Below are 22,236 nucleotides of genomic sequence, written 5' to 3'. Positions count from 1 at the left end.
GTGTGGCTGACTTCACGCGACATGTGATTGCGCAGTGAGTGAAGGGAGCAGGGTGTAGCAGTGGTAGCTAAATATAAGCCAGTGCTAAGAAACTAAGGAAGCCTGCCTCCGTCCTTTCTTAAGAACAGCAAAGAACGGTTTGACAAGGTAAATCTTTGCTCATTTTCTGCCTCAGACTTTGGCAATTGTGTTATGACACTGAATGGAACATTTTTGCCTGTATACTGACTTGTACTTGTTTTACTACGCTATTTCTAAGCTACTTATCATATGCTAGCCACGGGCAGGCGGATGGTGACAGGCTAGTGCTTCACCATGGTTTCACTATGGGTTTGTGGGGGATGGGTGGGTGTAGTAGCTTGCTAACTTGGTTACTGTGTCAACAGTGGTAGCTATCACACGTCTTGTGTTTTAATTAACAGCCAATTACTGTCGATTTTAGAAATGGTGTGTCTTAAAAAGGCATAGGCTACTGTATGTCACTGGGTTGTCGATATGGCTTTAAAAAGACTAATGTGTGTTTGGGATAGATTGACCGGGTAGGTGGGAACCTTCATGTTAGCCTCCCCGCTGCTCTGAATGGGGATTGGGGAAGTTACAGCTCTAGTCTTGTCAATGGACTCTGCCTGTCACACATGGACTATTGGGAGTGGGGACAGTGAACCAGATTCGTTCAGCTCGCTACCCTAATGTCTCGGTTACACATTGGCAGCTGTTAATGCCAGTCCTAGTTAACTGTCGGGTGCTTTTTAGCCACATGTTATTTGGTGTTTTTTCCTTCTTTTTGTTATTTGGCTTGTTGAACCATACTCAGTTACAAGTGTAGAGATTAGGCAGGTAATTCGTATGGATGCCTACTTGACTTGTTAGCCAAGCTCATTATCCTCCATGCCCCATTGACACCTCATGTGGGTCAAATCTTCGCGATTAGTCTCCCCAACCATCTGCCATTGAAAGACCAAACGAAACGTGTCCCTCAGGTTTGCTTAAATTCTCCCTATAGCTGTCACTACAATAATCATGGGAGAACATGATTGTCAAGATCATTGTGAAGACACTGCACTACGTTGTCAAGATCATTTTAAAGACAATTGCCTGAGCCTGACTGTGTACCCCACATACCTATGTGTACCCCCACCTCATAGGTTCAAAGATTTGTCTCAATATTTTTTTTGTAGATCCGTTTAATTAGTATGTTTTGAGCGACCTAATCATAATATGTGATAGAAAGTTAATTCAGAAAACCAATGTGGTCAGCGATGTGTTGTTAAATCCCTGACATGGTAGTCTGAAGTTACACGGCACTGTACTCCACATAGGTTAAAGTAAATGCAAACACAGGTGTCTGGCGGTGTTACTAACTGCAGTCTTGGGTGTAAGCAGCAATGTGGAGCATATAATCTGTCTCTGGTAGGACTCTGCGTTACTGATAAGCCATGGCAGCAGCCTGCCTGGTGGTGGTGTATAAATGTTAACACCCTGTGGAATGTTATCCTTTCAGAGATGTCCAGCCATGAGCTGCATAATAATGAATGATGTGTGTGGTGGTTGCCTGCTGTGTGTATAAACAAAAGCACCCTACCGGTATCCTGTGAAGGCTATTTTTTTTTTTACTTATGTGTGAGAGATAAGTGTTTGCTTGCATTTTGAAAGACAGTTCATAACTTGCGTGCCTTCCTGGGTTTTGATCAAACACACACAGAGAACTTTCCAGGGTTTTCAGGGTTTCATCCTCCATGAGCCTCTTAAGTCAAGCCGCTCCATGGGGCCTAAGATCCAGGAAGCAACAAAGAGAGTGAAGAAATTGTCTCTCCATTTACTCCCGTTTGTTGTTTTCAGGGTCTGAGGCCCCATAGAGGGGCGTGGCTTAGACTCCCTATAAAATGCAGTTCATTCTAAGGTGGAATTATTCCTCCCCTCCGTTTTATTCCCAGACAGCTGGTCCCATGATGAGCGTCTCACAGCTTTGTATGATTTCCTCCAAGCTTAAAAAGAGTCTCACCCTAAGCTAAACGTTTTATTTTTATTTTGGGCATTTGTGCTTTATTTATGATAGGACAGTGACAGAGGGACAGGAAATGAGTGGGGAGAGAGAGACGGGGAAGGACTGGCCAATGACCCAGGCCAGGCCAGAATCGAACCCGGGTTGCCGACGTAGTAACCTAGTTAGGTCACGGTAGGGCCACCCTCAGATAAACGTAAGGTCTGGTACTAAGTTCTGTTTTGTTCCCCTGAGTGAGTTGCTGCCATGAGAGGTGTGCTGCTGCTGGCGATGTATCCCCAGTGAGTGGTTGCCATGAGGAGCCGGCTGCTGCTGGGTGCTGCTGGGTGCTGCTGGGTATTGTAGTTCATGCTGTGGTCTGATTCGAAGGTCTGACTGTGTTGTATCGTGTCCCCGGAGCAAGGTCACCATGAGGTGCATGCTTCTGCTGCCGGTGCCGGTGCTGTGGTCTGATACTAAGTGTGACTGTGTTATATTGTGAGAGGTCTCCATGAGGAGCATGCTGCTGCTGGCGGTGGTGCTGTGGTGACGATACCAAGTCTTCTTGTATTGTATTGTATTGTATTGTATTGTATTGTGTTGTCCTCAGTAAGTCACCACGAGGCGTGTGCTGCTGGCGCTGCTTGTACTGATACTATGTTCTGATACTATGTTCTGATACTATGTTCTGATACTATGTTGTGCCTGTGTTGTGTTGTCCTCAGTAAGTCACCACGAGGCGTGTGCTGCTGGCGCTGCTTGTACTGATACTATGTTCTGATACTATGTTCTGATACTATGTTGTGCCTGTGTTGTGTTGTCTTCAGTAGGTCACCATGAGGCGTGTGCTGCTGGTGCTGCTGCTGGTACTGATTGTACTGATGCTGTGGTCTGATACTATGTTGTGCCTGTGTTGTGTTGTCTTCAGTAGGTCACCATGAGGCGCGTGCTGCTGGTGCTGCTTGTACTGATGCTGTGGTCTGATACTATGTTCTGATACTATGTTGTGCCTGTGTTGTGTTGTCTTCAGTAGGTCACCATGAGGCGTGTGCTGCTGCTGGCGGTGCCGGTGCTGCTGCTGGTGCTGGCTCTCCCAGCCACCATCAGGGGGCGCTACAACGACGAGTTTGACGACGGCGAGGACCTGGCCGAGTTCGACGACAACGACTTTGCCGAGTTCGAGGACGTGAGCGAGGACCAGGCGGCTGAGGCCGAAGAGGCCGCCGCCCCTCCCCCGCCGCAGCGCTCGGCCCCGTCATCACCCGCCGACGAGGAAGAAGACGATGACGAGGCCACCGTGGAGACCGAGGACGGCCAGGACGAGTTCTATGATGGGGACAATCAGGTCAGTATTGAGGGAATTAAATAAAGAAATGAATAACATCATTCAATAAAAAGAAAGAAACTGCCTTACACCCTCTGACATTATTCTTATTTGTCACTTAGTTTAATAAAACAGAATGTGATGCAACAGAATGTGAAGCACCTTTATTGCTACTGATTGAACCACACCAGTAGTCAGCCAGTACCTCAACAAAGGCACTGGTGTGAGATGCTTTACTTCTGCAGTATGAGGGAATTACCTGTTCAACAGAAAAGGGCTTCACTGTACACTTGCTTGACTTTACATGCTGGAAAGAACAATGCGTTTTGCCTTATCAGGTTTGCTCAGGAATCAAGTCAAACAAGTGTGCGCTAAATCCTTTTTTTCAGTGTTCAGTCGTAAGCTCCCCCTCCTCATCCCAGAAATACAATGAGGAGGATCTGTGGTCGCTCTGTTGCAGTGTTTATAGCAGGGCCACGTCAGATTTTATGAAGTCTTCCAGGGGCCATACTATGAACACAAGCCAGGATTATAGGATTATATCCCCCTTCACTTTACGCCCATATAATTGAAAGCTGACACCTATACAACATGCCCCAGCTTCACTAGATCCCCTGAAAATATAACTTAATTGTATTGCAAATGTAATTTCTTTACGAAACATGTCATATTTCATGTGTAACTGCATAACATTAAAATGATATCGGCCGGGGGGGTGGGTAAGACAGCCTCAAGGCCTGGAGACATAGGTTCCCCACCCCAGGTTTAAAGCAATGCAAACAAGTGAGATGACCATTGAGCAGGCTGCCCTTCCTTACAATGGGTACTGATTAGCTGTGTTTATGTTTACTTCTTAATCCTTTGTGTTACTACAGTATCCATGTTGAGGCAATAGTCTGGTTTGCAAGTGAATCATTGCCAAGAAAGGCACCATTTCTTTGATATCGGGGAAATGGGCAACATTAAACTACGTAGATATCACATCATGTGATGCTGCATTTCAGAGGTCAGATGAGGCTATAGCCTTGAAAGTAACACATCTGAGCATTTCTTCATTTGCTCTCACGTAACCCATTTTAGCCTAAGCCCTTTTTGGGAAAGGGTGCCCTCTGCCTATTAAATCCTAAATACCTCAACCTCCGAAGCACATACAAACAATTAGTTGCATTTAAAAGCTAGGACCCTCATTTTGCATTAGAATGTGTTCATTCAGCTCGAACATACCCACATTTTTTGAATAAAATCCCTCAAATCTCAAGAACCTGAATGCAGCGTATATGTGTCTCCAGGCTACAAAGCATTAAAGCTTATAATGGGTCTCTAACAGCATGTAAGTCTTGTTCAAATGATAAAGCTCTTGATTAGACCATTTCTTGCTAAAAAGTGTTAATCGTTCTCTTTTTATTACTTTTCCTTTTGCAGGACCAGGACCTTTACAGCAAGTATGACAATGAAGAGTTTGAGGGTTATGAGCCCAAGACCAACCCTTCTTTCAAGGACCACACCCTGATCGTGCGAGAGGTAGGGGCTGCTCTATCCATTCACTCTTTGTCCATCCTGCCTCTCACTGATTGATGAAACTCTTGAAACCACCGTCCTGGTTATTTAATCACCTCAGAACTATGTAGACATGATTCTATCTGTTAGAAGCAAATCATGTTCTTCTGCTCATAATAAACCCTGGTGTGTCTACTTGGGTTCAGTTCACTACCCTTTCATTACAGGTTAATCACACTTTCAACTTTCTTGAACTTTGCTGAAAACCTTCTTGCACAGTGGATATACACCGAAATGTGTAATTTGAGATTCATGTTGATCCTCAACGTGTCGGACGATTCTCTTGGTCATGTTCTACGTTCCTCCTCAACACTGCTTTGAGAGCTGCTGTATGGTGATCCTGGTGGTGACGTGCAGTAACTAACGTGTCTCTCTGGGTTCTCTTGGTCATGTTCTAGGTTCCTCCTCACCTGCAGAACAGCTGGGAGAGCTACTACATGGAGATCCTGATGGTGACGGGCCTGCTGGCCTACATCATGAACTACATCATCGGCAAGAACAAGAACAGCCGCCTGGCACACGCCTGGTTCAGCTCCCACCGCGAGCTCCTGGAGAGCAACTTCGCCCTCGTGGGTAAGTACGAGCGTCACACCTTTCATCTTTTTTTCCCCTCCCTCCTTCCGCCTCATGTATTCGCTTTTTGTCTCTGCACTAATCCTTCTACCTTTTTTAATATATATTTTTAGGGCATTTTGCCTGAATTTTTTAGAGGACAATGGAGAAGAGACAGGAAATGAGTGGGGAGAGAGAAACTGGGAAGGATCGGCAAATGACCCGGGCCAGAATTGAACCCGGGTCGCCGGCATAGTAACCCAGTGAACTGCTGTTAGGTCATGGCAGGGCCATCCTTCTACTTTCAATGCCTTGAAACAATTTTGGTGTTGCTCACTTACTCAATATGTTTTTGAAACTATCTACCTGCACTCAGTTGAGTAGTCTTGGATTTGAAAAAGCTATTTTTGCATGTTCAATTAATTATAGTCAAAGATGAACCAGTTAGCTCATGATGGATAATCATGCGACAAGTGAGACAAAAAAAAGTATAAAGTTTAATATGTGGTGTTTGTGCGTCTACAGGTGATGATGGGACGAGTAAGGAGGCGACCAGCACAGGCAAACTCAACCAGGAGAATGAGCACATTTACAACCTCTGGTGTTCTGGCCGCGTCTGCTGTGAAGGCATGCTCATCCAACTCAAGGTGTGTGTGTGTGTGTGTGGGGGGGGGGGGTGGTTATCCACTATTGGGGGCGTGTGTGTTTGTGTGAGAGAGCCTGCTGGTATATCTATGCTAATGGATAAACGAAACCGTAAAAGACTGACTGTCTCAACCCACAACAAATGCATCAAAAACTGGGATCTCAGGTTTTGCGACCTTGGAATGTGGGGTTGTCATTGTCTTTTTCCCTTATCCAAGGTTCAGCAAGGGGTTAATGAATGACTGTAGTTGGGTTAACGGCTGATGTAGTCCTGGCTGACTGTGGGTTTGTCTTCTTCTTCTTCTTCCCCCAGTTCCTGAAGAGGCAGGACCTGCTCAATGTTCTGGCCAGGATGATGAGACCAGCCTGTGACCAAGTGGTAAGGGCCCCATATACTCCCAACATGCTCAGTTACATGCAAAGAATATCACACACACCCAAACTCCCAGCTTACTAAGCTACAGACAGCAAATGTGAATATTGTTGGCCAGAGGCATGAAATGGAATAAAACAATCATTGAAGAAGGGAGTAGAGTCACTTTTCTAAGAGCCATTTTCTAATTCCTGATTCGAGTGTTTCTTACTGTGCCTGCTCATGTGCTTTGTCTTCACCCACAGCAAATCAAAGTGACGCTGAATGATGATGACATGGACACGTTTGTTTTTGCACTGGGCACCAAGAAGGCCATGGCTCGCATGCAGAAGGACATGCAGGACTTGGTAAGAACTGAAAAATGACTGCAACATTGCTGCAAAATGATCCAAATGTATCTTCTTGTGTCGTTCCTTTTCAGTGTTTAGCCCTGTTTTTCTTACCCTGACACTCGCATCTTGCAGGCTGGAGCAGCAGTACTGAAACCTGTCCGTTAGACATTATATCACATACTGACTTTATTTGCTCCGTGTCACTTTTGCAATACACTAACCAGTGCCACACGACAGGCGTTTGCCATGTTCTGGATTACATGGGCCAAAGTCTGATGATCCATCATCACCCATACTCATGGGTTATAATGTGCATATGACTGACTGGTTTCACTTAATTCTACTGGGATATATTTTCTCAATTGTCACCTTTTCTTATTTTTAAGCCTATAAAATGGTCAAGGTCTTTAAATATGTTTGCTCTCCACAGTGTAAAACAAATTAGAACCGACTGGACTGTCCCAGTTTTGCTTTAAATACTCTAGTACATGTTTATGTTCACACGGTCACAGCTCGTTGTCTAAAGGGGGATTCATACTTGGCGTGACTGGCGCTAGTCTCCTTCATACTTCACTCGCGACCTCACTCGCGACCTCACTCGCGCCGTCACGTGACCCAAAATGACGTCACACGCCGTGGCGCAAGCTGCCGTGGCGCGACGTCGTGCACCCCACATTTTTTGTAACTTGTCGTGCGCCACCAGCGACCATGCAGGTAGGCAGACAAAGCAGGAGTTGCGAAGAGAGGCTACAACTACTGTAGGCTACTACAGAATGGATCCTGCATCATTTTGAGGATAATAAAATGTCCTAGAGTTATTTTATCTTCTCTCTTAAATGTTGTTCAGTGAAACAATTGTTTACTTTGTTCAGAAGCACGTTGTGTTCGGCGATCTATTTATAAATTCTGCCGCCAGAACAATGCTCTCACATGGTCTTGGAATGATCTGGCAATGTAGGCTACAACAAAAAAATATATGTTTCAATGTGGTAAGTCACAAGTCAGACGTTCAGTAGCCCTACAGCAGCCGTGTTTGGCTTTCTATTTTATACATCCATAGAACTCACGCTGCGAGTTGCGAAAGATACTGCCGTTTCTCTCATGAACAGCAGAGGGCACTTCCGACAATGCGAGCGAGGGCGCTTTTGAAGTATGAATAGTCTGGCGCAAGTGATGACGTCATTGATGGTTCTCGCGCCAAACGCGCCAAAGTGCGCACGTGCAGTATGCAGAGCCCTTAACGCTGTGTTTTTCTCTCTGCCAGAGTGAGTTCTGCAGCGACAAGCCCAAGTCGGGGGCGAAGTACGGCCTTCCTGAGTTCCTGGCCATCCTTTCTGAGATGGGGGAGGTCACGGACGGCCTGATGGACAGTAAGGTGAGCCAAGCCTAGCTCAGGAGACAAGTAGCACAACGCCTCATAAAATGACTTGCTTTTAGTTGGACTCTGACATGTTATGGGTTCATCCTTTACCTGACATGTTTTAAAGGACAAAACTTTTCCATGTCTCAGTCAAATGAAATGTTAGTGTTGTGAAAGTTTGATTTAACAAGAAATAATGACCATTGTCTGCCTCTTGATGGTGCTGTTTTCAGCTGGACATGCTTGTAAAGGTGTTGCATACATGTTGTGTGCATGTGTGTCCTATTTTGTGAGTTATCTGGCATGCACCATATGATCATCTAAAGGTTCATTGTTTAACACAGTGGTTCTCAACCTTATTTGAACAAACGCCACCTGGATGTCATTATAAGCCTTTTACCTGTAACCTGTAATAAGCCTTAGCCTGTAACCCCGCCTTAATATCATTTTTAAAAAATGGACTAATGCTGCAAATGACAACTAAAGACCGCCCCATCTCAACTGTATCCTTCTTAACGCCCCCCTAGGGCTTACCAATGTCCACTGCGGGGCTGTACCGCCCTGTTGAGAAACAACAGTTTAACATCTTCAAATAATCTTATTGAATTGGACTTATTAACTACCATGGATTAATGTCAATAGCATTAGGATCATTCCAGTAAGTTATGTTCTTTCAACATGTCTACAGATAAGCTTTTGCTAATGTCTTGCTCTGTCTGTGGCTCTGTTCTTCCTCCAGATGGTTCACTACATCACCAACCATGCCGACAAGATCGAGTCCATCCATTTTTCGGACCAATTTTCTGGTCCAAAAGTTATGCAAGAGTAAGTGACAATCTTAACTTACTCTCAGGTCCCACAGCAATGCTGTCTGTTACAAATGAATGTTTTGAAAATTGAATATATATAATATATAATATAATTATCACTAATATTGCCCAAATGTGTGTTTTTTTTTAGGGAGGGTCAGCCCTTAAAGCTACCTGAGACTAAGAAGACGCTGCTGTTTACATTTAATGGTAACTATCTCAACTACCACACATACACAATAATACAACACGCAAACCATAAAAATGATATGCATTTCCATCAAAGGACATGTACGCAGGGAAGTTATTTGTAATTAGAAGCTCAAGGAAATGTTTGTCGGCACTTACTATGTTCTGGGCCTGTTTTTTGCTGTGTATGCACATATGTGTACATCTGAAAGATGCATATTCAATTTGAATGCGTGTCTGTGTCTGTGTGTGCCTTTGCTTAGTGCCTGGGATGGGCAACACATCTCCCAAAGACATGGACACACTGTTGCCTCTGATGAACATGGTCATCTACACCGTTGACAAGGTCAAGAAGCTCCGTTTGAACAGGGAGGTGAGTACACATCTCTATCGGACACATGCACACACATATTGTTGCATTCTTAAATAGTAAATTGGTTGTGACAAAACTGTATACCCATGCGCAATATTATGTTTTTGCTAAAAAAAAAGATGTTCTATTGACAGATCAGCTAGGTCGTTGTGGGAAAATTTAAAAGCAATATCTCTTTCCCACCCCCCCTTCTCTCTCTGTCTCTCTCTCTCTCTCTCTCTCTCTCTCTCTCTCTCAGGGGAAGCAGAAGGCCGATAGGAACCGTGCGCGCGTGGAGGAGAACTTCCTGAAGCAGACTCATGCCCAGCGTCAGGAGGCGGCCCAGACGCGGCGCGAGGAGAAGAAGAGGGCTGAGAAGGAGAGGATCATGAACGAGGAGGACCCCGAGAGGCAGCGCCGCATGGAGGTGGGTGTTTAAGTGGCAACGGCATGAACATCCTGGGGGAGTTCCTGTAGTCTCGTGTGATTGGTCAGCCTGTGGCTCCTTTCGAATATGATTGGGGTTTTTTTGGGAGATTTGTAGGAGGTCTGCTGACCTTGTGTTTTGCAGTGTTGTGTCCAGTTTTGGAGATTGGTTAGGTCATTTTGTCTTCTTTGTCAGCATGCATCATTTTCAATCTCAGTCCAGCGTTATCTCTGCTTTACTCTCATTATGTCCGAGGACACGTTTTTTTCTTGAACTTGAAAGGACAAGAGACAAGACATGGAGACAAGAGACGGACGAATGTTGGAAACAAATGTTCAGTGTCACTGACTGCTCTCTCTCTCTCTCTCTCTCTCTCTCTCTCTCTCTCTCTCTCTCTCTCTCTCTCTCTCTCTCTCTCTCTCTCTCTCTCTCTCTCTCTCTCTCTCTCTTCATCAGGAGGCTGCCCAGCGCCGTGAGCAGAAGAAGCTTGAGAAGAAGCAGATGAAGATGAAGCAGATTAAAGTCAAAGCCATGTGAAGGAGCACAACCACAACAATAACGCATTACACATGCAGTACAGTACGCACACTTTTCCACATGCTTCCATCACACACACCATGTGAAAGGGGGGCACAACAACAACACATTACACATACATTACAGTATAGTACGCACACTTTTTCACATGCTTCCATGACATACAGTACAAACACATACACACACACACACAGACTTAATTCTCGTCAGCTCCAAACACACACACTGCTTACTGGGTTTGAATGTGTGTCTCTCCCCTGTACACCTGCTGCAGAAGATCTTCCATATCATAGGTCTGTTGATCTCGCCCTCGCCCTGGGCGCCATGTGTCTGTCTGGTCTCGTCTCGTCTGCCCCATCTCCCAGGTCTTGGAGAGCCTCCTGGATTAGGCTTCTGACTAGATGGCCGTGGGGTGTTTTTTAAAATTTTGAGCCAAGAGAAAGGTTGCACTTGTAATTTATGAATTCTTGCTCGCCTTTTTTTTCCTGCGTACAAAAATGCCCATCAATAAAATCGCATTTGTTCTTTTTTTTGTAGACATATTGTTGGCATGTGGGGATTTTTTTATGTCATGCTGGAATGAAATACTGTGTGTCTTTTTGTGTTAATTTAACGCTAATGCAATCGCTGCACTGCGATTTATTGTTTTGTTTTTTTAACTAGGACCTTCTGACTTGATTTCATCAAACTTGTTGAGAGTTTGGTGAATTATGCTTTTACTGTTTAGTAAAGAACCATGCAGTCATGAGATCTTACTGTATGTTTGTCTTATTTTCTGCCTACCCAGAACTATGGAACAAAATAAAAAAGGTTGTGCACTGAAAGTATATCCAGAAAGTGTTTCGTTTGTTAATAGTATCCCATCTAAAACAGGAGTGCGGTTTGTGCTTTAAGTTTGGGTTCAACTCCCACACTGTCCCTTGGAAACACACACACCCTGGTGCTGCCTTGATAAAGCAAACAGGCAGTTGGGGGAGTAGCCAAAAGTTGATCAAGATCAAATGCCAGTCTTTGTCATCTTACAGAAAAGGAAGAAAGATGTCTTCACAAGCTCCTTGTAAAGGACCAGTTCAATCAATTTCAACATGCAGTTGTAATGCTCACACTACCCTGGACTTGTCAGTACCTGAGGTTTTTTTTCTTCTTCAGCCTTTTCCAAGGTCTTGGTCATTGTAATGGGGGCAGCGCTTTGTTTACATTTCAAAAAAATATTTTTATTTATTCCCAAAAACATCCGAAAGGTTATACAACATTAGCAGATAACTAGCACAGGGTGGCCGCGGGTCCTTAAAAAGTCTTAAAAAGTCTTAAATTTCATTTTCGCCAAATAAGGCCTTGAAAAGTCTTTTGTCTTAAATTTTCAACCCAAATGTCTTAAATTTGTGGAGCTTAATTTAGGGAGAAATAATTATGTCAGCCAAATAATTATGTCAGCCAACTTCGCGACGGAAATCAGGAGTTGTAGCCATGTAGTGTAATTTAGAACGCATTATTGAATTTTATGTAGTGTAAAGTTTCATTGTGTATAGTTTTGTGTTTTCAAACGGCTACATTAATGTAAATAACCAATTGTTTTTTCTGCTTCATTTGAACCTGTGTATGATCTTGCGAGTTGGTCCTAATTTCATTTGGAAAATGGTATTGAAAAGTCTTAAAATGTCTTAATTTTGACTTGGTCAAACCTGTAGACACCCTGTAGCAAACAGCGGCACCTTTTGGGAAAATATTTGTAGTAGGCCTGTGGTAATTTAAAAAAAAATGTAAACCAACGCTGCCCCCATTAGAATAGTGCCTATCTTGGAAAGGGCTTAGCCTAAAAATGTGGCATCACCGGGTACTGACAAGTCAAGCGTAGCGTGAGCAATACAACATCATATTGAAATTGACTGAACTGGTCCTTTAAGGAGGAAGTAGTACATAGAATACAACCAAAGACTGTCCCTGAAGACTTTGGGAAGTTTAGGACATCTCAATTCTGAACAAAATTGGACATGGGTCACTGGTCTGCAAAACATTTGCGGAAAGTTCATGGTTTGTGCTATAACCTCCTTTAATACAACATTCAAGTATAAACGCAAAAAAATGATCAGTGCCTTGGTAAGACTAAAATCTGAATATGGAAATAAATACACTTGCATCAAAGCACGCAAGTCTTGAGGTTGAACACTGGCTGATCATTTCCTCTTTGTTATCTGAATGATCATGGTCACTGTCAACAAGTCAGAGGTTGACAAATCACCTGTCGTCTGCACCTGCCCCAGGTGTCAATGAGCTATATTTGTAATGCAAAGTTGACTGGACTATCACAACAGGCTGTGATGAGCACATGGGCCCAGCCCCGAGATGTATTTAAGTGTAAACAGTGTTATGTAGTGAAAAAACCTGATGACTGACAAAATTATACAACATGGTCACCCTATGGTGACATACAGTATCACTTGAAGCCTCACTCCATGTTGCTATTGAGAAGGCCATCTTCAGGGGGATATATTTCCTATTAAGTATAACTCGCCTCATCATGACTCTGGATCGGAGGAAATCTCCATTCTGCCTATTCTTTCTGGGTAACTTTAATGAAGTGTGGCTAAATAAAAGGTGTTTGACAACATGGCAATGAATTGATTCAAAACTGAACATCTGTATTTTTGAAGATAAATTAAGTAGATGGTGGGATTAAATTACCTAGTTATTGTAATCATAATCAGTCAATATACTGCCTAAACATGTTTCTTTTGGTTTAGTTTGTCTGTAGACTGGAGCAAATTATTGAATGCATTTGCTGATATTTTATTTGCCTATTGACAGACATCACATTTGCATTGAGCTCAGAATAGAGTGGAGTCATACGACATCAGCCATATGTATTGAACGTTTGAAATTTAAAAAAAATCAGATCATTTGGAGACTCATCCTCCCCTTCGCAGCTGAGTCACTGTAGAAGCTTGACTGGCCTGTATCGTTGAGGTAAGGACTGAGCATTGAGGACGTTGGGACTGGGGAGCTGAGAAATAGTGATCATAGCAAAGGTGCCTAAATTGATGAATACACTGACTGTTTTGTGTTTTTTATTTGTGATGTCATCGATGCTGTTATTGCAATGTATCCTCTTAATATTGTTGTGGAGTGGTTGCTGAACAGCTGCTAAATCAGAGAGTCTCGGGTAAATGAAAGCAGGGATGAGGATTTAATTGCAGTCCTGTTTATGAGGGAACATTTTTTAAAAAAATCAGTAACTTTTTGAAATTAGAAAACCATGTCTTTCTTCAAAAGTTGCTTGATGTTATGTGATGATGGGGTGAGTGAACTAAAATGTTATTTATTTATTTCTACCATTATCTTCTCTAAGGTCACGTGTATTCCCTGAGGATGGAGACACTGATCTGGAGGACATTTTCCTCTGGTGAAAATGAATCAACTGCACCATCCAACAGCTCTGATTCTCTCTGTGCCCCTCAACAGCACACATACATGCTAGTCTGCACTGTCTTCGCGGGTCTAAATGGTCTACTGTTCTTTCCGACCTTTGTGGGAATCCTCTTGCAGCTAGTCAACAGGCGGTGGTCCTTCAGGGCAGGGCTGGAGAGATCTTCCAGGCCTTCCTCCTCCTCAGACCTCTTCATCATGAATGTGATCCTGTTGCTTCTCACCGATCACACATTCTGTATGCTCTTCACTTTAAAGTACGCCCAGGTCCTGCCGACCCTCTCTACACAGGTGTTAGACGCACTCCTCTGCATTTTACTGACAGGTGAATATTCACTGACACTTATACTTTGCCACAATACCTATTGTACCAAATGCACAAATGCGGGACCCAGCTTATAAGCTTGTATTTAGTTTCTCATGAGGACCCTTTCTCTCCACACTAATATACCTTTTCATGACATGTAACTGAAAGTCTAAATAATGATGTGAAGAGAATTCATTCATTCATTCATTCATTCATTCATTCATTCATTCATTCATTCATTCATTCATTCATTCATTCAGGTGGGCCCATGCACAACACAGCTCATTCTCTGGACTGCTATCTGGCCGTGGCCCATCCTACCAGCTACAAGGCCATCAAGGCCTCCTGGAGGCTACCAGAGGTGAGCACCGCATTGGCGTGGCTGCACACGATTGTCATGGAAACTGCTATCCTCATGGCAGACCTGAGGATGCACAGCTTGGTTGGCCTCATCACCTTCTACCTGCTCTGTCCTGTCTATGTTTTCCTGAGCGTTACCACGCTCCACGCCCTCCTGTTGGCTGGCCCTCAACACCAGACCCGCATGAGCCCTTTCAAGGCCCAGGTTGTCAAGCGCCTGGGGTCCATGCTGGTGTTGACTTTGCTGTGCGGCATTCCGATGGTTGGGATGCTGACGTACCTGGCTGTTCACGTCGAGGAGGAGCAGGTCTTGTTTTGTGGTGCTTTTCCCATGGTGGTAATCATCCCTTCCATCGGTATCACCTTGTGGAGCTTCTACTATTTCCGCTAAGCGATGTGTTGGTCATTGTGCTGTTTTCCAACTTGACAATGACCATAAAAATACATACCTATGGCCAATGCTGATTTTCTGAAGCGGTGAGAGTGACTCAATGATTGAGTATGACACCTGATGTGAGCTCATTTGAACATAAATTGGGAGTTTTGAAGAGATAAACTGTATATCAGTTACTACTCACTTTTGCACCACTGTAATTTCGCAAAAATATAGCATTTAAGTTATATAATTAAAATTACTTTTCGTTGGCAAGTTTCACAGATGTATTAAACTTATTCTATGGACATTCTGGAAATAATTTGTGTGTTTATTGAAATATTGTTCAAAATGTTACTTTAAAAAAGGGTGTACTAACTATTGCTGTGCACTGTACACTAGATCCTGTACATGTATAGAATGCTGTATATCCCTAAGAAAGCAAACTTATAGTCTCGTAAATTGTGTCATGTAAATCTGTTTCGAAATATGGGAATATACTATTAAAGGAATACGTTACTTGGAAGTGCTTGAACCGTCTTTATTGCACAGTTTCCCCTGAATGATAGATACAATGCTGAAGGGTTTTTTTTCTGAGGTACTCCACTTTAAGGCAAGGCAAGGCAAGGCAAGTTTATTTATATGGCGCATTTCATACACAGGTGCAACTCAATGTGCTTCACAAAGTTAACAAATGTAAATGAAAGGAAACAGGGAAGAAAGAAGGAAATGAATTAGAGTAAAAAAAAAACATTTAAAACATTAAGATAAAACATAAGGTAAAAATAATAATAAAATAAAACATAAATAAACATAAAACCTTGAAAAACATCAAATAAAAATAATAATAATAAAAAAGAATGATATGTAATTTAAGCTAGGGGAAAGCATCTGAGAACAGCTTTGTCTTGAGTCTAGATTTAAAGCTATCAATAGTGGGTGCATTTTTTACGTCATCTGGAAGCTGGTTCCAAAGCTTTGAAGCATAGAAGCTAAAGGCTGCCTCTCCACACTTTGTTTTGACTTTTGGAATCACCAGCAAATTCTTCTCCGTTGACCTTAGTGACCTGGTCGGTGCATACAGCTGAAACATATCCAGTAGATATGTGGGTCCCATTCCATTTAATGATTTAAACACAAGTAGCACTGCCTTAAAATCAATTCTGTAGCTTACTGGGAGCCAATGCAGCGATCTTAAAATTGGAGTAATGTGGTCGAACTTCCTTGTCTTTGTAAGAACCCTTGCAGCTGCATTTTGTACCAGTTGAAGCTGTTTAATGGTCTTATTGGGGAGGCCAGTAAAAAGACTGTTACAGTAATCAACTTTACTAGAAATGAAGGCATGTATTAGCTTCTCCAGATCATGGTTAGACATCAGGCCCCTAAATTTAGAGACATTTTTTATGTGATAAAATGCAGACTTAGTAATAGCTTTCATGTGACTGTTGAAGTTTAGGTCACTGTCAATGAGGACCCCAAGATTTTTAACTGTTTCCCTTGCTTTCAGTCCCTTCGTTTCAAGGATAGGATTTTAAGTCATTGTATGGTATTGGGCTATTAGTCATGGAAATAATAGCATCAGTAATCAAGCACCTACAATAATATGTTTAGGGAATTTTGTTGTTAATGACTTTTCATGGCTGTCTTACCTTCTGGCACAGATAAAAAATTCTTGGATTTTTTAAACATTCTGAATTTTATAATGATGATTTAAATAATGTGAATGGGCGTGCTATCCAATCTGGACTTTGCAATGACCGAATTTGAGTTATTCCCAAATAAGAAAAAAAAACATTGCGAGTTTTATTAATTCTTGTACTCTCTATGATCATTCTTCACATCATTGTACAAAAATACATGAATAAATAAAGTGAAAGTGAAACTCTCCAACTCCCATTGTCATTGTGACACAGCACTTCACAGCACACAAGTGAACACTGCACATTGCACACAACAAAATGGCATTAATGCCTCACCCGTGCAAAGGGGGCAGCCCTCAATGGCGTCCCAAGGGGGCAGTGCGGTGGCATGGTACCATGCTCAGGGTACCTCAGTCATGGGGGAGGATGGGGGAGAGCACTGGTTAATTGCTCCACCCACCAACCTGGCGGGTCGGGAGTCGAATCGGAAACCTTTGGGCTAACGCCCTAACCGCTTACCCATGACTGCCCAAAAAATAAAGAAATGTCTCATCTCATTGTTAAGTTGTGAATCTTCAAAGGTCAGATCTCCCTTGAGCAGGTCTGGGCTGGTAATCTGGCATACTGTGCATTTCCTTGATGACTGTCTTTGATGCTGATAAGTTTCTTTTTTTTATATTGCACACAATCTTCACCTCAACCTCAAGTGTTCTTGCACAGGGTTAAACATTTTCCTGTAAATTATGACACTTGTGATGCCTGTCATGATACCTGTGATACGTTCAAGGCCTTCAATACCAGATGCAACAAAGCAGTGACATACAAGTGTTGGACAATGACACTGAAACACCTGTCATTTTAGTGTGGGAAGTTTCATAGATAAACTGGACCACCCCGGTGGCCAGTCGTCATTGCACATTGCACCAGTATAGAACAGCGTGTGAAGGTTCAGTCAACAGGGTAAGAGCATAGTTTAGCGCAAAAAAAATGCAATGCACACATTTTGGGTGGCATCAGTGTTCAAAATGTATCAAGAGCCAAGGTATCCAAGGTAATGTTTGCATACCAGAACAGACTGCATACCTGTGGACCAAGAGGTAAAGGGTGCCAATTCCAGTACAAGGGTGCCAATACCAGTGACTCCAGGAGCTTTACCTTTTTTTCAGTTTTTCCCTCTCATGGTTTAGTTTTTTTATGTTTTGGGGCTTTTCAGCCTTTATTTAGATAGGACAGTTGAAGAGATGACAGGAAGTAAGTGGGAGAAAGAGAGGGGGTAGGGTCAGGATACAACCCATACCAGGCCGGACTCAAAAACGGATCACCCACATATGGTACGGTGTGTTAACACGCTGCACCACAGCACTCCCATCATGGTTTAGTTTTAAATGTTGTTGAACATTTTTATATTTTGTATCAACCACAAGCTATCTGTAGTAAAATCATGGTTGACGTTCTTTATTTGTTGTCTGGAGATGTCTATGTCCCATTATTATGGAGCCCATTCTTGTGGAAAATCAACTACATGCTTTGTGGTGCCGCTACGATATAGCCTCATTTTTCATAGTTGGGCAACACGAGCTGTCGTCGAGAGTGGGTGAGAGAGAGGGTGAGAGAGAGCGAGTGAGAGAGAGAGAGAGACCACCCGAGCAGAGTGTGTGCATTCCGGGAGGGGAGCGCTGTCGTTGTGTCAGCTTCATGCCATGTCTCCCTTCCTGCAACATTATCCCTAACCTTAACCCTAAACCTAACCCTAACCCTAACCCTAACCCTAACTTAACCCTAACCCTAAACTTAACCGTAAATCACTTGTTTGAAATGTTTGATTACCGTCGTTTCTCGTTAGCCTTCAGTCACGCTTGATTGTTGACGTCCGTCCGCATTATTCTTCCCCCCAGAACCAAACTACCCCAATTGTCAGTTCCCCCTTTCGTCGCCCAACCACGAGAAACGAGGCTATTCGTAAAGGCACCACGAGGCTTAAAGTTGTTTTTTTTCTGTTTTTCTCGTAAAGACTTCACGTATGGCCCGAGTTACTGTTGTATTATGTGCTTAAACTTCAAGGCCTACCAATACTAATACGGCGCCGTAAATGTAAAAAGTGTTGTTAAAAGCAAATCTTTAGAAATTTATAAAAAGAAAAATATCTGTTGACTGCCAAAATTATATACAATATGGTCGCTCTATTAGCAACTACACATGATGACATATTACTTGCCGGCCCACTCTAAATAAGTGGGGCTAAGTAAAAAGTGTTTGACAACAGGGCAATGAATTGATTCCAAAACTGAACATCTGTATTTTTGAAAATCAATTAAGTGGATGGTGGGATTTAACTACCTCTTTGCAATCATAGTGAGTCAGGATACTACCTAAACATGGATGTTTCTTTTGGTTTAGGTTGTCTGTAAACTGGAGCAAAATATGAAATGTAATGTATTTGCTGATCATTTTTGCCCTTTTGACACCACATTTGCATTGAGCTCATTTGCATAAGATATGGAAGTGTCATGTGTATAGATGGAATTCATGGAAATAAGTCAAATAACAGAATGTCATATGACATCAGTCATATGTCTTAAAAGTTTGGGGGGAAAAACACATCATATGGAGACTCATCATTCCCTTCTCAGCGGAGTCGCTGTAGAAGCTTGACTGGCCTGTATCGTTGAGGTAAGGACTGAGCATTGAGGACGTTGGGACTGGGGAGTTGAGAAATAGTGGACCAAGACATAGTGCATTGCAAAAAAATGCCAAAATTGATGGATACACTGTTTGTGTTTTTATTAGTGATGTCATTGATGCTATTGTTGCAATGTGTCCTCTCAATATTGTTGAAGAGTAGTTGCTGAACAGCTGCTAAACCAGAGAGCAGGGGCATCAGCTGAACAAATACTATAAAGGGGCACAGTAGGGTACCGAGACAAAATGGGAGCATGCAAAGTGTGCTAGCAAATTTCTTTGCAGTTATTTATTTTAAAAAGCTTATTAATTTTATTATTTTATTATGTCATAGCGCATGTGCGCTATTTATATTTACACACATATATATATATATATATATATATATATATATATATATAAGGGGCTTTTTATGCCTGTATTGACAGGATGAGATGCTGACAGGAAGTGAGTGGGAGAGAGCGATGGGGAGGATTGGGAAATGACCCCGGCCGGACTCGAACCCCGTGGACTCGACCCCCCCCCCCACCCCCCTCCCCCCTCCCCCATCATGTGTGCTATTTTGTGCGCATTCTGTTGATTACTCGTATGCTAAACTTGAACTAAATTCCAAGGTAGCAAGGTTGTTTTTTTTGTGAAACTCATACCGGGAATCGTGCCCCTGTAAAATATGTCTGGCGACGCCCCTGCCAGAGAGTCTCAGGTAAATAAAAGCAGGGATGAGGATTTAATTGCAGAGCAGTTTATGAGAGAATCAGTAACTTTTTAAAATTAGAAAACCATGTCTTTCTTCAAGGGTTGCTTGATGTTATGTTACAATGGGATGATGGAACTACATTTTTTTTTTTTTTTACCATCTTCTCTAAGGTCACGTGTATTTCCTGAAGATGGAGGCACTGATCTGGAGGACATTTTCCTCTGGTGATAATGAATCAACTGCACCATCCAACAGCTCTGATTCTCTCTGTGCCCCTGAACAGCACACATACATGCTAGTCTGCACTGTCTTCGCTGGTCTAAATGGTCTACTGTTCTTTCCGACCTTTGTGGGAATCTTCTTGCAGCTAGTCAACAGGCGATGGTCCTTCAGGGCAGGGCTGGAGAGATCTTCCAGGCCCTCCTCCTCCTCAGACCTCTTCATCATGAATGGGATCCCGTTGCTTCTCGCCGATCGCACATTCTTTATGCTCTTCACTTTGAAGTACGCCCAGGTCCTGCCGATCCTCTCTACACAAGTGTTAGACGCACTCCTCTGCATTTTACTGACAGTTGGACCCATGACTGCCACAGGCCAATCTCTGGACTACTACCTGGCCGTGGTCCATCCTACCAGCTACAAGGCCATCAAGGCCTCCTGGAGGGTACCAGAGGTGTGTACCGCGTTGACGTGGCTGCACATGATTGTCATGGAAACTGCCATCCTCATGGCAGACCTGAAGATGCACAGCTTGGTTGGCCTCATCACCTACTACCTGCTCTGTCCTGTCTATGTTTTTCTGAGCGTTACTACACTCCGCGCCCTCCTGTTGGCTGGCCCTCAACGCCAGACCAGAATGAGCCCTTTCAAGGCCCAGGTTTTCAAACATCTGGTGTGGACACTGGTGTGGAATTTGCTGCACGGCATTCCGATGGTTGGGATGCTGACGTACCTGGCTGTTCACGTGGAGGAGGAGCAGGTCTTGTTTTGTGGTGCTTTTCCCATGGTGATGGTGGTTATCATTCCTTTCGTCAGTATCGCCTTGTGGAGCTTTTACTTTTATTGTGCTGTGTGACAATGCAATGTGTAATGTGATGTAATGTGACAATCTGATCGGAGGCCACTGACGAGCACACTATCAATTTGTCCCTTACATTTCATTTTACTGTGATTTTATATAGCCTAGGTGGGATATATAGGTAGGTCTGTACGTATCCACTTCTATGGTATGACTAACATACAGCATAACTTCTTTCCAAACCATGTAAACTGTGCTTTTGAATACTATATGCATTGACTGTGTTGAGATATAAGGGGGATTTTAGCAGGAATCATGCCCTGCCATCGCGTACTGAAGGTAATGATTACATAAATCTGATTGTTGTTTTGCAGAGATGTCTGTCGCTGCCATGTATTAACTCCACCTGAGATTTCATTAATTTGATCAATCCGTGCATCTGGTAGCCTATATGTGTGCTTAGTAGGATCAGGTGAAAAGGGTGGATATAAAATGAGATGTGATTTTTTTTTATCCATCTTGGATTGACTCCTTCAGGCTTCTCAGTAGGCTAAGCTACCAGGCCTCTAGTTGCCCCTGTTTCATGACTTGTCAGTGTATGTATACACTGAATACTGTATATTTATAGAATACTGCACTGTACATCATCCATAAGGAAGCAAACTTAAGTCTTGTGTGATGCAATTCTGTTTTGAAATATGAAAATATACTATTAAAGGGATACCTTACTTGGAAATGTTTGAATTGACTTTATTGCACCATCGCCTCTGAATGATGGATACAATGCACCTACAATAATATGTTTTGGGGAATTTTGTTGTTAATGGCTTTTCATGGCTGTCTTATGTACCTTCTGACACAGATACATATTCTTGGATTTTTAAAAAAATATATTCTGAAGTGAATTTTATGATGATGATGTAGATAATGTGACTGGGTGTGTTGTCCCTGCTGAACTTTGCAATGACTGAATCCGTGTTAATCTCAAATAAGAAAAAAAAATATTGTGAGTTTTATTAATTCTTTAGTTCTGAAATGCTCTGTCATCATTAATCACATCATTGTACAAAAATAAATAAATACATAAATAAATAAAGTTCTTGCTCATCTCATTGTTAAGTTGTAAATCTTTAATCAAATCATACATTACACTATATCAGATCACCCTTGAGCAGGTCTGGACTGGTAATCTGGCATACAGTGCATTTCTCGGTGGGCTGACTGTCGTTGATGGTAGTGATGAGTTGGTTTTTTAAATATTTTTTAGAGACCACAATTTGGAGAGTCTGTGTAAAAATACC

At 42.7% G+C, this 22,236-nt stretch overlaps 1 protein-coding gene across 2 annotated transcripts; it reads left to right on the top strand.

Moving 5' to 3' along the window:
- The first annotated feature begins 24 nt into the window (after window positions 1-24).
- ccdc47 (coiled-coil domain containing 47) lies at window positions 25-11,265 on the top strand. 2 transcript variants are annotated; one of them, XM_063223242.1, is made up of 13 exons: window positions 25-147; window positions 3,015-3,326; window positions 4,728-4,826; window positions 5,261-5,435; window positions 5,940-6,061; window positions 6,373-6,438; window positions 6,678-6,779; window positions 8,029-8,139; window positions 8,864-8,949; window positions 9,085-9,143; window positions 9,386-9,495; window positions 9,734-9,901; window positions 10,358-11,265. In XM_063223242.1, exons 2-13 carry the CDS (start codon window positions 3,021-3,023, stop codon window positions 10,436-10,438), a joined length of 1,485 nt encoding a protein of 494 aa, XP_063079312.1. In that variant the 5' UTR covers window positions 25-147; window positions 3,015-3,020; the 3' UTR covers window positions 10,439-11,265. The 2 variants fall into 2 exon arrangements, with proteins under 2 accessions (XP_063079312.1, XP_063079302.1); XM_063223232.1 differs by having other exon boundaries at window positions 3,012-3,326.
- The last annotated feature ends 10,971 nt before the right edge of the window (window positions 11,266-22,236 follow it).

This window comes from Engraulis encrasicolus, chromosome 2 (assembly GCF_034702125.1).
Source record: "Engraulis encrasicolus isolate BLACKSEA-1 chromosome 2, IST_EnEncr_1.0, whole genome shotgun sequence".
NCBI classification, from domain to species: Eukaryota; Metazoa; Chordata; class Actinopteri; order Clupeiformes; family Engraulidae; genus Engraulis; species Engraulis encrasicolus.
The sequence above is the reverse complement of the archived record's forward strand: the minus strand, read 5'-3'. Positions and strand labels throughout refer to the sequence as shown.

Excerpts from the sequence above, each read along its gene's own strand:
- ccdc47 (XM_063223242.1), top strand. The coding sequence starts at position 3,021 with ATGAGGCGTGTGCTGCTGCTGGCGGTGCCGGTGCTGCTGCTGGTGCTG. Across the intron at positions 4,827-5,260 it reads ACACCCTGATCGTGCGAGAG|GTTCCTCCTCACCTGCAGAA; the intron begins GTAGGGGCTGCT and ends GTCATGTTCTAG. Across the intron at positions 5,436-5,939 it reads GAGCAACTTCGCCCTCGTGG|GTGATGATGGGACGAGTAAG; the intron begins GTAAGTACGAGC and ends GTGCGTCTACAG.